The 16,066-nt window shown below is 33.4% G+C and overlaps 1 protein-coding gene across 11 annotated transcripts in view; it reads left to right on the forward strand.

Annotated features, from left to right (window-relative positions):
• LOC145660619 (pickpocket protein 28-like) overlaps positions 1–16,066 on the forward strand; it is a 201,714-nt gene that overhangs the window by 40,369 nt on the left and 145,279 nt on the right. For 2 of the 11 annotated variants that reach the window (XM_081725896.1, XM_081725897.1), the window contains exon 3: positions 7,321–7,588. In XM_081725896.1, coding sequence (XP_081582022.1) covers positions 7,321–7,588 — 268 coding nt within the window. Of the gene's footprint in view, positions 1–7,320; positions 7,589–14,472; positions 15,232–16,066 lie in introns of those variants that run through there. The other 9 variants (XR_014126851.1, XR_014126849.1, XR_014126847.1 and 6 more) reach the window with 6 other exon arrangements.

Genomic DNA, 16,066 nt, shown 5'->3' on the forward strand with positions numbered 1-16,066 from the left:
GAATTTCAGCAACTTTTCTTGCAGAAAGTTACACTACATATTTTTTCTAACGATTCAAAAAAACTAAAATGTTGATACAACATTAAAGATTAACCTTTGCACTAAAAACTTATTAGCCTATTTTGTTACTAACTTATTGTTAATTTGAAATCCAGAAATTTTTTGCAGAAAATTACACTACATATTCTCTTTAATTTTCTGATAAATTAGAAATAAATGAACTTTACGTTAACGTTTTTTGTTACAACACTATAAAAATAAATCTTGCACTATACAACGATTTATCAAAAAGATAGTCGTAAACCTGGTTCGTTTGCTGAGATAAAAATCCGAAGTGGTAGTAATTCTTTGGCATAAAAATATTAGCTTCGATATTTAAATACCATTAATCTCACCTTTTTAATAAAACTGACAACGTCTATAAACGATGTTAAACTGGTTTATTATTTGATATAACTTATAATATCCTTTTCTTAAAACTGTTAAGTACACAAACTCACTGACTAGGTAACCGTAAAACATGTCCATATCATCAACTATCCCATAATAATCATACATATATTAAAAACATTCTTCTTTTGTTAATATGAAATGAACATTCTACTAAGTATAGTGCATATGTATGAGTACTTTCTGCCCAAGGTACAGGTAAATATTACACAAACCAAAGTATTTTGTTGTATAAAAAATGTCGCTCGACAAAGGGACTGAATATAAAAGTCATGAGTAGGCTTGGCTTTTATCTTCAAGAACCACTGGTCCGTTTACATTAGTGTTCTTATATTATATATGTCCATCATATTTTGATCGCACCTTGTATATTTATTCATTATATTTCACATATACATATATATATAAATACATTCGTAACAATTCTTTCATTTCATCAATATTTATCTTTAATTACATTAATTATATTTATTTCATTATTATCCATTATATTATTATTACATTTTCTTATTAAAAATATCGACGCTTATTTAATTAGTCGTCGAAGGGTGCGATTTCAAAAATCGTAAAGGACAAACGTTGGTTACAAATAGTCAGAGCGCATTATATAATAAATAAGTTAGATGTTGCATATAAAGGTATACATCGTAGCACTAAAATATTATAATAAAGAAGAATTTCTTTCAAGGTAGTCGTTGAATAATTGATTTTATAGAATAGAGCTTCTTTTTAACATAATCTTTGACAATTAAGTTTTCAACACAAATCAATCTAATATAAATAATCTTTGCTTTTAATTAATTATAAATCGAATTATAATTCCTCATATTAACAAGAAAGAATAAAAATCATTTGAAAATTAATTTTCCAGTCTACCTAAAGCTCTATTTAAGCATTTCAAGTATTTTTAAGAATCGTTTTCATTATTGATATTAACACATAAACTTAAAATGAAAATTTACAAGAATCTACAACTAACATGAATTTAACCTAATTTCAGTAACGGTAATCAGGTTACATTCGAACTTGCATACGGTTCTAATAAAGTACACTGTACTGCGCTATCATGATTAGGTTCTACATTGTGTTGTACATGTCTTTCATCGTGATTCTGATTTTGGTATGAAGTGCCCTCTCTTGTCCTCCAATTACGTCTATCCACGTAGTTCGCTGCATTTCTGGAATTTCGCCATACATTACGTCGATTTTTAAATCTATTTTGACTATATGGTCTAACATACGAATTGCTACTATTAATTAGGTTAGGCGGATTCTCTACATAACCTTGCCTATTGTGCGCATTTTGATTGCTAGAGTATACTCGGCTTAGGTTAGGTCCTGTATTATTCACACTCCGAATATTTAAATTCCGAACAGGCACCAAATGATCTGAATTATTCTTATTTTTACCCATTCCTGATTGTGGGTTCATGGCATGGTATTGAGTTTCGTAGCATTGGACAAGCATCAATAAATGGCTGAAACTCATACACTGTGTGGAAAATAAGATCTGTTGCAGTTTAAATGGAAGCAAATTTCGAATCGATGCTATTATTCTCGATTCCGATTGCAAAGGATTAACGACCTTTAATTCGTTGTAGACATTTACAACAAACTCTACAAGAGATTTGTGCAATCGAGGATTGAAGTGTTGATTTCTAAGGGTGGCATCTCTATTTGCCAGCAAAACGTCATTTTCATAATTTGCGATCAGTGCCGCTTTGAATTCCTCATAGGTACTAATGTGATCACGTATTGCTTTAAACCATAAGGAACAAGGTGGGAGTAATACATGGGGTATTAATTTCATATATTGTGATCGATCGATAGACATTATATTGCATTCGTCTTGGAATTTCTCTAAGAAAGAAGTAGCATTCTCATTACACTTACCACTGAATTTGCTCATAGCTCTAATTTCACTCATCTTAACACTTTATTTTACCTTCTTTTTCTCATTCCTTGTTCTTGTTGAGTGATAGTTCCTATCCGTGACGTGCTGTGCTATGACACCATCTATGTTTCGCTCATCAGTGCTCTTCGGACAACTTTCTTCTAGTATAATATCCTCATCAGATCCGGGCGAAGGCGAGTTCATCTCTGGTGAGTGAGGCAACTCAAAGCGATCACTACCCAAGTTATTACGGTAAATGTTGTCTTTAGCCTGTAACGTTCTAATCTCTTCCTGAATGGTAGCTAACAACTGTGTATTTACACGTATGTTATTAGAGTTGTTGCTGACCTGGATCTTTTGCTGTTTAATGGAAGATTCTATTACTTCTAAATCTTTTTTTACAGCACTAATTTCTTGGTTTTGTTGATTGTGCTTTTCTTGACAATCATCGGATATCCTTTTTAACTTTTCCTCGAACTGTGAGGAAATGTCGTTCACCACCTGGACAATTGTCTGTTTCGTTTCATCTGATTTCTGTTCTATCCGTCTACTTAATTCTTCATATTGCTTGTTAGCTTCGTCAAACTTCTGTTCCATTCGTCTACTTAATTCTTCATTTTGCTTGTTAGCTTCGTCAGACTTCTGCTCTATGGTCTGCTTTAATTCTTCATATTGCTTGTTAGCTTCGTCAGACTTCTGCTCTATGGTTTGCTTTATCTCGGTAGACATCTGCATTATTTGTCGCTGTAAAGCTAACAAGATATCTTCCGATGCCAATCCTGGTGTTACACTAGTCTCATCGCTGTCACTAGTATTTGATTCCTGCTGCATTGTTTCGTTGTCCATTTTTCTTATGATTACCTTACCACTTCGCAATATAGTTAAGTTCGTATTCATTAACTGTAATATGAAAGTAAATTCAGCCTTACTCTTCTTCGGGAATTGAATTTGCAAAGTCCCGGGTTTCGGCACCAAATTTTTACAACGATTTATCAAAAAGATAGTCGTAAACCTGGTTCGTTTGCTGAAATAAAAATCCGAAGTGGTAGTAATTCTTTGGCATAAAAATATTAGCTTCGATATTTAAATACCATTAATCTCACCTTTTTAATAAAACTGACAACGTCTATAAACGATGTTAAACTGGTTTATTATTTGATATAACTTATAATATCCTTTTCTTAAAACTGTTAAGTACACAAACTCACTGACTAGGTAACCGTAAAGCATGTCCATATCATCAACTATCCCATAATAATCACTTACATATATTAAAAACATTCTTCTTTTGTTAATATGAAATGAACATTCTACTAAGTATAGTGCATATGTATGAGTACTTTCTGCCCAAGGTACAGGTAAATATTACACAAACCAAAGTATTTTCTTGTAACTAAAAATGTTTTACGAACATTTTGTTACAAACTTTTTTGTTAATCTAAATTCCAAAAACTTTTCTTGCAGAAAATTGATACTACATTTTTCCCTAACTACTGATAAACTAAAGTGTCGAAACGTTTGGTTACAATATACATTAACTTTTGCACTAAAAGTTTTATTATATTTTGTTACTAACTTTTTTGTTAAACGAAATTCCAGAAAACTTTTCTTTTGCAGGAGAATACGTACATACTGTTTCTTCCGATAACTAAAATCTTATCTCTTCTTCTTATCTCTGGAAAATCCAATGTATGTTATTTCTCGTCCATCTTCTATCAGTTTTAGGTATGTAACTCGCCAGTTCCGTTTCTGTTTCATTGCATAGTATATCACTTCCTACATAGCATAAGTTTTCGCTTCACTTGCACTAGACTTGCGGACTTTAAAAAGATTTCTGATCTCTAAGTTAGCAGCAAGCGAGCATCTGCAAGACTCTAACAGTATGTCAGTAGTCAACTTGCATTAAAAGTAGAGAATTGCTGATTTACACAAAGTTGATGCCATTTTCGTTTCACTTGCTATTTTTCACTTCCATCTTATAAGTCTTATGATTATAGTACAGCCGGAAGTTCCTCAATATCAAATATAAGAACACAATTATATTTCAAACGAAACAATTTGAATGCAATATGTTTTGTTAAAAAATAATAAGCAGTCATTTATTTTGTCTACGTCTCGTTGATTTTGTTTGAAGTATAGCAAATATAATTATAGTAATAATTATACAAATACAAAATAGATTGCAGCACTTCCTAATGCACATTTTGTCACAGAAATCACAAACTTAGAAAATATATTTTACGTAGCAACAAAAATAACACGTTATTTTTATTTAGCATAAATATCAAGTATACTGCATAAAGCTTTCGTCATATCTAAAATGCATCGATCCTAATTGTTAATAGAGCTACTTAGATACTTATTACATCCTTTGTGACGGTGTGTAGGGTAGTTAAAGGGTATAATTTACCCAGTGCTATCTTAAAACAAGCAACCTCTCATTTGCTTGGAATTAAGTCCACCTATTCCAATTTCTGGAAACTTTTCAATGGACATACTTTATTTAGTTGCGCCAAACAAAAGTGTGATTTTTCGCTTTTTTTCATCCGTCTTTCTGGATGATCGCTAAAAAATTCATTCACGTTTTTTCTCTTCCAACCAAGTAAGGAAAATTGCCATGCTGTACCAGATCCATGCAATAAAATTAAATAATAAATTAATGTATTACCAATTCTTTATACATATCCTATGTACTTAATGTTGTCATTAAACGCAACAAAATTATTCTGAACTTATGTAAAAGTAGAACTATGATAATTCCTACCAACAATTACAAAATATCACTAATTAACAATTCTTAAATACAAATAAATTCCGTATTTGTATATAAGAGAGTACGAAGCAGTAAAACCGATGAGGTTTGACCTTGGAAGTTAGTGGTCTTCAAAGAAGAAAGAATGCTTTCTGCTGTCCTGGAAGGGTGAGTAAGTGTCCTTCAGCCGTATATTAATGTTAACGGCAAAAGGTTAGTAATTAGCATACTACCACAAGTTTGATTCAAATAAAAGGTATATCACATAAAAAGGTACTTATGAACTTTAATTACAGTTCGGCAATGAAACTACATACGTGAAAAGGTGAGTTGCATACGCGTAATGAAAATGTAAGTACTTTGGATGTAACATATGTTCAAAGGGCAATACAGTAAGTACACATAGTAATACTACTTACACGTAATGAGTATAAGTATAAAAACTAAGTATTTTAAATGCTACATACGCAAAAAGGCAACAATGGAGTAATGAGACTACAATCCGGTAAGACGTCATTATAAGCATGTGTAATTACATGCCAGTAATTGTTCCTAAAGTACCGATAGAAAATCAGTAACAATCAAGTTTAATTACAAATGAGTCCATGTACTTCAATTAAAATATTCAGTACTTCAACGAGTGTACTCGAGTAATTAGAGCGTACGTACTTAAAGTAATCAAAATATTCATTCCTTCAACGACAGTACTTATAGTATGTACATAGAGTACCTAGAGTGTAAGTACCTTCAAGGTCTAAATTGGACTATGAATGCCGGTATACACTACTGAACAGTTGATGGGCAAACAATAGTTTGACTATACTATTGCGTTTATGGCCGATTTTAAATGAACAGATCATATGGTTCCAGGTCAAAACAGTGCAAACAATAACAATGATAGGCGAAAACATCGTGTAAAAACACAGCGTGGACAAAAACAGCGCATTGACAAAAATCGCGTAAGGACAAAAACAGCGCATTGACAAAAATCGCGTCTGGACAAAAACATCACATGGAAACAGCGAGTGGATAAAAACAGCACATGAACAAAAACAGCGCATGGAAAAAAGTGGATATTACTATGTACTTTTTCGAAGTTTTTGGACGGCTCTAACTGTGAAACCTGCACTTCATCTTACAGGTACCTACAAACATTGTCGCTATAGTTCATTACCAAGTCGTTGTTAATGCTAAATATAGCACTATATATATTTAAGGTATTAAAATTGTATATGAAAACATTTATTACTACTTTGTAATTGAATAAGAGATCAGTAAAAATTGTAGTAGAACCGAAGGTTTTCAAGGGATAATGGGAACTTGTAAGATTTTCTAGCCTCAAATATCAGATAGAGAAATCTGTATGTATTGCTAATGAAAAAATATTAATTACATTATTCACATCAAAATTTCATTAATAGTAAAAAGTGGAAAGTTAGAATAAAGGTAAAAAGTTAGAATAAATACAAATTAAATTGATGTAGCAGTTACTAAGAACCGTATTTGTTAATAAAAAGTTGAATGTTCTGGACGGTGGAAATCGAGTCTTGTTCCAATGCCTTAGTTTCTACTTAAACGTCCATTGGTTTTAATACTGAATGATATTCCTATGAATTTCCTCAGTTTATGTGAGTATTGTCTAATCTAGTTATTCTCACTCTTGTGCTGTATTAAGAGATTCAAAAAGGAAACATTTAACCTGTCATGTGAATTTCATATGTTGAACTTTATCCACGTGTTTATTCATTAATTGTACTTCAGGAGCAAACTATTGACCATAAATAAAAATTGGCAAAGAGAACAGAAGAACAAATAACTTTGGAGCTGAAAAATTGTCTATGTTTAAACTACGCACTATACATTTTTTTTAAATTAATGCGGATTACATTCTATTTATTCACCTAATATTAATGCAATATTGAATACTGCCACAAGCAGAGTAAACGAAGTTTGATACTCTCCTAGAGGGTACCAAAAACATAAAATTATATTACTTAAACTAACAGAAATTAATAATCTTAATTAACCATGATTTAGTGAGTCATCTAGATTTACATTTATGTTTATATAAGCACAAGAATATTTGACTATATATTAAGTCTTAGGGGTAATACATATTATTGAATGAAGTAAAATGCCTGAATAATCTCAAATTATGGCTATTTGGTTGGGAAGCATAGACTTTATTACTGTTGATTATTAACTTCATGTTACTATTTTATAGGTTATGGTACACAGTCCATGGGAGTTTCCTACAATGGAAAATACTATATCTCTTGAAATCCATAAGGACACATTTGTAACTATTACTCCTTTAATCACGATAACTGATAGAAAGATTCTTAAATACTCGCAAGATAAGCGAAATTGTTTGAGACAAACTGAAAGAAAACTGAAGTTCTTCAAAATATACAGCTATATAAATTGTCAGTATGAATGCCTGGTGAATGCAACTATTAAAGATTGTGGATGTGTAATGTTTTATATGCCACGTAAGTTACAAGTGATTACAACGTAGTCTTAACTAATTAATTGGATAATCTTTTCTTAACAATAGGCGTCTTGCTTAATATGTACTTATAGATTACTACATATCTTATGAATAATTTATTTCATACATAACATATATTTAAGTGAAATTCATTATCTTTGATGTGTTTCTATTTTAGATCTCGGGTCAGTTTCCTGCAGCAATAACTAGGTTGTGACCTCATTTGAAGCCCATTTTAAAACAAAACGTAGTGTTTTAGATTGTATCGCAATATGCGCGACTACTACATTTGGAACTTTAAAATATCTAACCTACTGTGAAATAACGACACCTTCTAACAGGGGATTTAGAATTAAGATTTCTGGGCTTTCGGCATCTAAGGCCATTTAGCCCGTTACGTTTGAGGGGTGACGTCCCTCGGCGATCATACTCTCCGGGCAAAGGGAAGTAAAGAAGCGGCCTGGAAAGTTAGTCATCGTCATATATATATATATATATATATATATATATATATATATATATATATATAGGTTTAATGAACTATACCGACAAACTGTAACAGGTGATTCCTCGCATCAGACTAAGAGAAAAAGTTCATATGGACCTATTGTGAAAATTGCATAGCTTCAGAGGTAGGGCTGTCCCAAACTCGCGAAAAAGCCCAATTTCAACAGGCCCTATTTCGAATTCCTATTTCCAGAAGCTGTAGATGGGGTCCTTATCAGCGTAAAGGAAGCCACAGAAACACAATTTAAAAGTGCATATTTCGTCAATTTTCAAAATGTATACAAGGTATTCCCTCCAGGGTGTAATTCTTAAATATACTCTCAATAGAGTTTTCAGTTACACCCTGATTTTAAGGAGAGTCCAAAGTAAGCAGAAGGTAAACCTTGACAATATTGGACATCCAATGCTTTGCAGAGAAGGTGGAAGTGTTAGGAACCGGCAGCTCAATATTTTTTTGCTTTTGCAATAATGTGTGATGCGATGTAATTCGTCACGGTATATTTTACGTTTTCTTCACTTATAAGCGTGAAAGAAAGCATTGCAGCATGCGTTTTCCCGAGTACGACAAACATGCTGCTGACTATCCTTAACATTTCCGACTTCTCGCCAAAGGATTTTGTGTTTACTGCTATCAAAGCTTATCGTTTGCCTACTTAGGAACAATCATAATGGCAGAGCAGATCTCATAATTCGGTCAGGGAAGTTCACCCTGTATGAAATACTCTTTACAAACACTAAAAATTAATGAAATATGCATTTTTTGGATTGTGTATGCGTGACTTCCTAAGGACCACCATCCACAGTTTCTAGAATTCGAAATATGGCCCGTTGAAATATTGCTTTTTCTCGATTCTGGACAGCACTAGCTCTGAAATTATTCACTTTCCCCCCACATGCCCATATGAACGTTTTCTCTTATTTTGATGAAATAACTCACCTATTACATTAACAGCATATATATTGTAATGCCTTGCCATTACAGCGATCACTACACTTTGTTTGGTTTAATTTGTTTTGTTTGTTTCTTCGTTTTGTTCGCTACATTTAGCTTATATCTTTTGTTGTAATTATTGATTTAATTTTCTTTTACGTTTTTGAGGTGTTATACAATTCCTCCCCTATTCTCAATCTGTGCCAGAAATACCGTATGAATATACTAGATTAGAAGTTCCACATGGCGAAAAGGGTTAAAATTATGGAGCTTTATATTGAAGGATAAAGTAGAAAAAGACACAACGAAGTTTGCCTTAAGACAGTGGTGTCCACCCCCCCTTATGTCCATGACGCACCTCCCGCAATTGTCTATCCATAGGTATTCTTCCATGAAAAAAATATTTTCGATTAATTTTTACCCCCCCCGTCAAACATATTTATATAGATTTTTAACCCCCCCAATATTTCAATGACGCAGTTTGCGTCATAACCCCTGCTTAAGAAAGGATTATCATCAAATATAAGAAAGGATATTTAATAACTAATATATTTTCTGTAAAAGTGGTATATATAGGTAATACTTGCCTTGAACAAGTGTTTGCAAGGTAAAATTGTAAAACACCTTCTTGTAAAATATCCCTGAATATTTAAGTTATGATATAGTTAAAAATGTATTGTCATTAGCAAAGTAAGCGATTAAAGCATTTTCTAACCCCAGAACTCCACTCAGCCGCTACGAATTATACGGAAATAAATTTAATATATCAACGTTTTATTTTCATAATTATCAGTATTTTTAAATATACATCCCTACATTACATCAAAGTTGAAACAGTCCCTTAAAGTACCAATTTTACATTCAGATTTGGTGTCATTTTCAGTTTCTATGATTAACGTATAAATGAATTCTATGCAAGTAAGCATCAGTATGGTTCACCATCAAGAAGGTACAGTAACAGTTGTTCTGACGGTCATTAACAATCTCATGTATTGATATATAAAGTTTTCTTCGGCTCGTAAAATGTATGCATATCTACATAGTTGAGCAATAACTATAAATCAATTCAATGGTGTTTCTAACAAGTCCATAGGTAGACTTAAAACATGCTTACCTGTTCCGACGAGCATAAATAGCAAATCGAGCATCGACCCAAGTTAACTTCTGAAAGGAACATATGTTACCAGTCAAATTAATAATGTTTTAACGAATATTTAATATATAGCACGCTCATTATAATGAAAAACAATAACATAAAATTGCATTTATTATAACATAAATAAGAATTATAATGAATGATAAAGGTATATAAGAAATTCAACGGTAATAGGGAGAAGTAAAAAATAAAATATAATTACTTGTGGTGATAAGAAATGACTGCGGTGCTTGGAATTTTGAAATTTTGAGTAAATGTCTTAAAAGAAATAGAAAATATTAGTAAAATAAAAAAATAATCAATTTAAACCTAGAACACTTATAAAATTCATTATATTAAATCTAACTATTGCTAAATATCTATTACGCCTACGATACTATAGAAATAGGTACTTCTCAGTTTATAACTAAAAAAAACGGATATTTTCTTAAGCTTATCGCCAAACGCTGTAATGCATGGAAGGATAGCCTAAAAGAAAGTAATACGATGCAGAAGGTGTTCCGTTTCCGACGTTATTAATTAGAATTTTGCTGTATTAAATGTGATTCGAAGTTAATTTGATTCTGAGTTCTTGATGTACAATTTAGTTTAATAATGCGCCAAATGAACTTTGTGGTGGACATACACCGTGTGCGTGGGTTTTCTCGGGGTTCTCCCGTTTCCTCCCACTTTCTTCATTCCACCATTTTCATTCATTACTCATTATCACCGTCTCCTTTAGCCTAACCGGCATAACCGTGGGACGTAAAACTCAAAATTTCATTTCATTTCATAGTTTAATAATGCATTGTTATTTAAAAAGATGTTCTGCACACACTGGATGCATGACCGTTTGAGTGGTGTGAACAAATTCAATTTTGTCTCAGTTGTGAGTGAGAGTTTAGGCTTGACGATTGTGACTGTGTTTGCTGGTTCGCTTGAGTGTGATGTGAGAAGTTCAGTGTTAAAATGGAAGGTGAACCAGACCCATGTTGGGTTACCGTAGTGACCAGCGTTCCTATATCAAAATTCAAAATGTTTGTGGAAAGAATCCAACTCAAATTTACAATGTTTTGCGACAGATTTGTGGAAATAGTGTAGTGGAGTGTGGAGATAGTCTAGCACTGTATCACGGTGCTCCGTTCCTTTCTGCGAAGGTCGTGTAAGCATTGCGGACAAACCGAGAATTGGAAGACCACCAACTGCAAGAGACTACACATTTCAGATAACTGTAAATGATATTTTGAGAGAACATTAAGAAAATCATGTGACCAAATTGTATATAAGGGCATAATGAATGCCACTTCAGTCTACAGAATCGTTACTGGAAAGTTAAAGATGAGAAAATTCTCTGCCATTAGGGCTCCGCATAATCTAAGTGAAGAGCAGTAAGCATGTCTTAAAAGAAACGCAGAAATGCTTCAAGTTACTGAACAGAAGGAGATCAGTTTCTACGAAGGAGTTTTACAATTGATACGAGATTTTCAACAATAATTGAAGTATCAGTCCTCACAAGGGAATAGTTCTAACTCTCCACGTCCGAAGAAATGCCGTCGCCAACAATCGAAGGTTAGACTCATCATGATCTTCGAGTAAAATTGGAATGGGATCATACCTAAAAATATAAGGCCAAATGAGACGTCTGTTACAGGCGAATATTACAAGCTGATTGTCCAAAATGTTTAGCGTTCGAAAATTTGTAAAAGAAGGCCTGACATACTTGCAGCTTGTGTCCTCGTTTTGCACGATTATTCAAGACCTCATACTGCCCTACAAGTGAGGGAAACACTCGACACGTATGGATGTCAAATACTCCTCCACTGACCATACAATCCTGTTTTGAACCCATCAGACTTTGATTTATTTTCCATATTGTACGAACCACTGTGAGGAAAATGGTTCGTTACAATTGACGAAGCTTCCTGCGAGGTGAAACGAGTGATTAGAGAGCTCAACGACGAAGGTGTCTTATCCAGAACTTTCTAAAATGTTGGGAAATTGTCATAAGCAAGAATTGAGATTATATTGAATGCCTGTAAATTATTTTGTTGAATAAACTATTTACTTTCATAATATTTTTCAGTATGCAGAATTTTTGAAATGGCCTCGTTTTCAAAATTTTAGTTCACTGTTTACGTTCCTTATGTTCCTTAGCTGCTTCGTTACGGAAACCCTAATAGTTCGTACGATGTGATTTTTACATCATTTTTGGGCACTCCTATTTTCATAACGAATTTGAATATTACGTTTCCTTTCTATTCCGCCGAAAGTCGCTGCAGTGGCAACTACAATGAATACACTGCACCAAATTTGTTTTATTCCCAGTGTTTACAGGTATGCCTTGCAGAGCTATAAACTATTATTAATAATTTGTTGGTCTAATTTAACATAGAGCTGAATTGACTCGCTGTAACTGTCAGCTCTGCTTTAAACGTGGATTGGAGGACTGCCTATGAGTAGTTCGACCTGTCGTGGCGATACAAATGAAGTGCAAGATGTATATATATATATATATATATATATATATATATATATTAGGATGGTCCAAAATTTCGAAAGTTTGAAATTTTAACGTGGCACCCCCTAAATTTGTCCTCCTTTCAAAATAAATAATGCCTGCAAAGTTTCAAATCAATAGCTTAACCTTTAGTCGGTAATATCCGTCTCCTAGACGGATATACGATAATTTTTTCTTCAGACTTGGTACTTATATTGGAAGTATGATCTGATACTTCACCTATGCTTCAGTTGTGGGTTGAATGTGCAGTTTTCAGCAGGTGGTTGTGTGTCTAGCTCCTTGTTGCAAACTCGAAGTGTATAAAGTAATTCCTCCCCATCTCGCAAGCGGATATTACTGTAAAGGAAATATATTTTATCCATCTAAGGGACGGATATTACTTTATACTGACAATTATTAATATTTGGTTGTTTCTTTCGTTTCGAAAATTGAATATTTTAAGATGTGAAATAGCAAAGGTCTACCACAAAGGAGTAAGGCTATACCACAAATGGCTATAGAACAGTTAGAGATGGCTATAGACCAGAAACTGATTATGATTACGGATCCGATGATTTGTATGTTCCTAAACAAGATCATTTATCCAAAAGTTCATAAAAGCAATCCAGAAATAGATTTTAATGATGCCAATAACATATCTGATAAGAGATACAGCAATGATCAAAAAGGTGATCAGAATAATACGAAAGTACAACAGAAACTGATAGTGTTTATTGCACAAAATAAAGTTCAATCAGATAGAGTTGCAAGAAGCCAAATTTGGGTACTAAAACACCTAAGTAAAACGTTATAAAAATAAATTGTCATTATGGGTAGGACCCGCGAATTAGTTATAGAATTTTCCAAATCCAGAGGACATCTGGCATTTATCCCTTACTGATGACACTTTGAACGAAACTGAGAACTGCATTAGTGTATAATGGAAGTGATGAGAAGAAAGTTACATAACTCCTTCTCAAGTTGTAAGAATACCGATAAGACTAAAATTGAAGCGCTTATTGGTTTCATGATTTTGTGATCCATTTTCAAGTCGGGGCGTGAGAGCTTGGTGTCACCTTTATCAACTGACTGCACTGGACTTCATGATCTTCATGCAACCATGTCTCTCAAAAGGTGTGAAGTTTCTGTTTGATGATTCATCTACTCGTGAACTAAGGATTAGAAAGAATCCTCCAGCAGAAATGTCCAATGTTTTCAATAAGTTCATTTCTAATTGCCAAACGGCATATTCTATTGTTGTGCATATAAGTGTTGATTAAACACTACAAGGTTTATATATAGAAATTAATTCTTAGCGGCGAAGCATGTTGCATTGAACTCATGGGTACATTTACAAGTGAACTACAATGTGCTTCTTATCCAGTTTATTAATTTTGTTACGTAGAATCAATTCTCTGGGTGTAACTAAACCTTATTGAAAACTTACTTACACCACTTTGGCTTCAAGCGTCTCAATTGTGCGTCTCCGTCTCTCAGGCGGATGTTACTGCTATAGCTTATTTTTTGGATGTTACCAGCTAAGGGTTAATATTTAGAGGTTGCGCAACCGACTTAAAGTTTAACAAAATTAGTGCTTTATTGTCGATGTTGTAACGTTCCTCTTTGAGCGTTACATTTTCTCAAAGAAATTATTTATAAAAATGTTTAATCAGCTCTAAGTTAGTGTTATTTTCTTTTATATTTTCTCAATTCTCGACTCTCATGAAGGATTCAAGATGGTCGACAATTGGACTAGTGTATGTAATCAGAATATGCTACTTTTCTTTGTATGTATATGTCTTGCGTGAAGCGGTTTTCATGAGATAGCGCTGACTGCTTGAAATAATTTGAAATTTTGTGTTTCGTTTAAACGGAGGGATCTATTATCAACGAACATATATAAACGTTCATTTATATAATTTCTTTTTTATTTAGTCATATATATATATTATTATTAAAATTGTGGTTTCGGCACCGCGCTCTGATGCGTAGTAAGGAGCAACCAATCAAAAAGCAAGCAGGCTGCAAAAGCGTGCCCCCCTTTGTCTCAGCTCTTTGCACTAAAAAACATGGCGGGAGTCGGAATGAAAGTGTAGTTTGGTGTTCTGTCTTTAGACACGAAATTACTGCGTATCGTGCAGTAAGTGATCTTTTTCTATCACGATCGTCTTTTTAAGAGCTGCCATGATCGAACAGTGATGTTAGATTAGTGTACATGCAGTAAACTACAATAATTCACCTACAAACATTCAGCTTGTGCTTGTTCAGGATATTGCTGGGATTGGTGTGACACTCGCTAAATCGTTGTTGTAAACGTGAGCGTTACAGCAACTTTGCAGTGAAATCTTGTTCATCTGGTAAGAGTAGTGGTAAAGTGTACTCGGTTGCTATTAACCAAGAAGAGGTTACCATTTGATCAATCTGCGCCCGAGCTTATGATTACGGCTACTACGTGGTGAGATGCCTAAGAAGTCGTTGGAAACCGGTTGCCACCCTAGGATGGTGCCCAAAATGGAGCCCTTTGAACTGGCCCGTGGTGTCAGTATTGTCTACTTATAAAGCAAAAAAGGTTGGGTAAGCTTTGGTCACCGTCCGAGGTAACTATGTTTCATTATTTTCTATCTCACTCCATGGAAGGAGTACTGTCGTCCAGAAAGCTGTAAAGGAACTTGTCCACCGTTCATATAATTTGTCCAAGTTGTCTCTGTTTACAATATCTAGTGCTATATTATTACAGTCGTGTGTTTACTCTATTGTCTCAAATCGTTTTATAAAGCAAAACAATATACATACATTTAATAATCATTGGTTCCTCAGCGTATTTACATACTATATGTGTATCAATTCTACAATGTCTATAATGTCATCTAAAGTAAATCCTGTCCATAACATGTCTAAGTAAACAAAAGTAAGTCTCTACCCAATAAGTCAAATCATACGCCAACGAAATAGTCTAATATCAACACCGTTTCTCTCTTGCTTTAAATGGAATCATTTCCCCAAGTTACGTAGATGTATAATGTATCACTCGCTACCATCTAGCTCATGTTCGTCCAGTAGCCGGCATTCCGTATTGTCTATTTTTCAAATAATACATTTAATAAAATAACAATTGATTAGCAATGGCTAGCTCATGTCTGTCCAGTAGCAGGCACTCCGTATTGTCTATATATATATATATATATATATATATATATATATATATATATATATATATATATATATATATATATACATAGTTCATAATTCAAGTATTAAGTTGCCACACAACAATAATCTATGTAAATCCTCAAATTGTCTTTATGTCATATCTTAGGCTATAATGCCATTCACTAATTCAGTAAGGCATATCAAAAACAGTGGGTATAGAATAACACTCGCACTTTAATGTAATGGTATCAAGGGTAAA

This window comes from Thermobia domestica, chromosome 9, assembly GCF_964235325.1.
Source record: "Thermobia domestica chromosome 9, izTheDome1.hap1.1, whole genome shotgun sequence".
In the NCBI taxonomy this organism is placed as follows: domain Eukaryota; kingdom Metazoa; phylum Arthropoda; class Insecta; order Zygentoma; family Lepismatidae; genus Thermobia; species Thermobia domestica.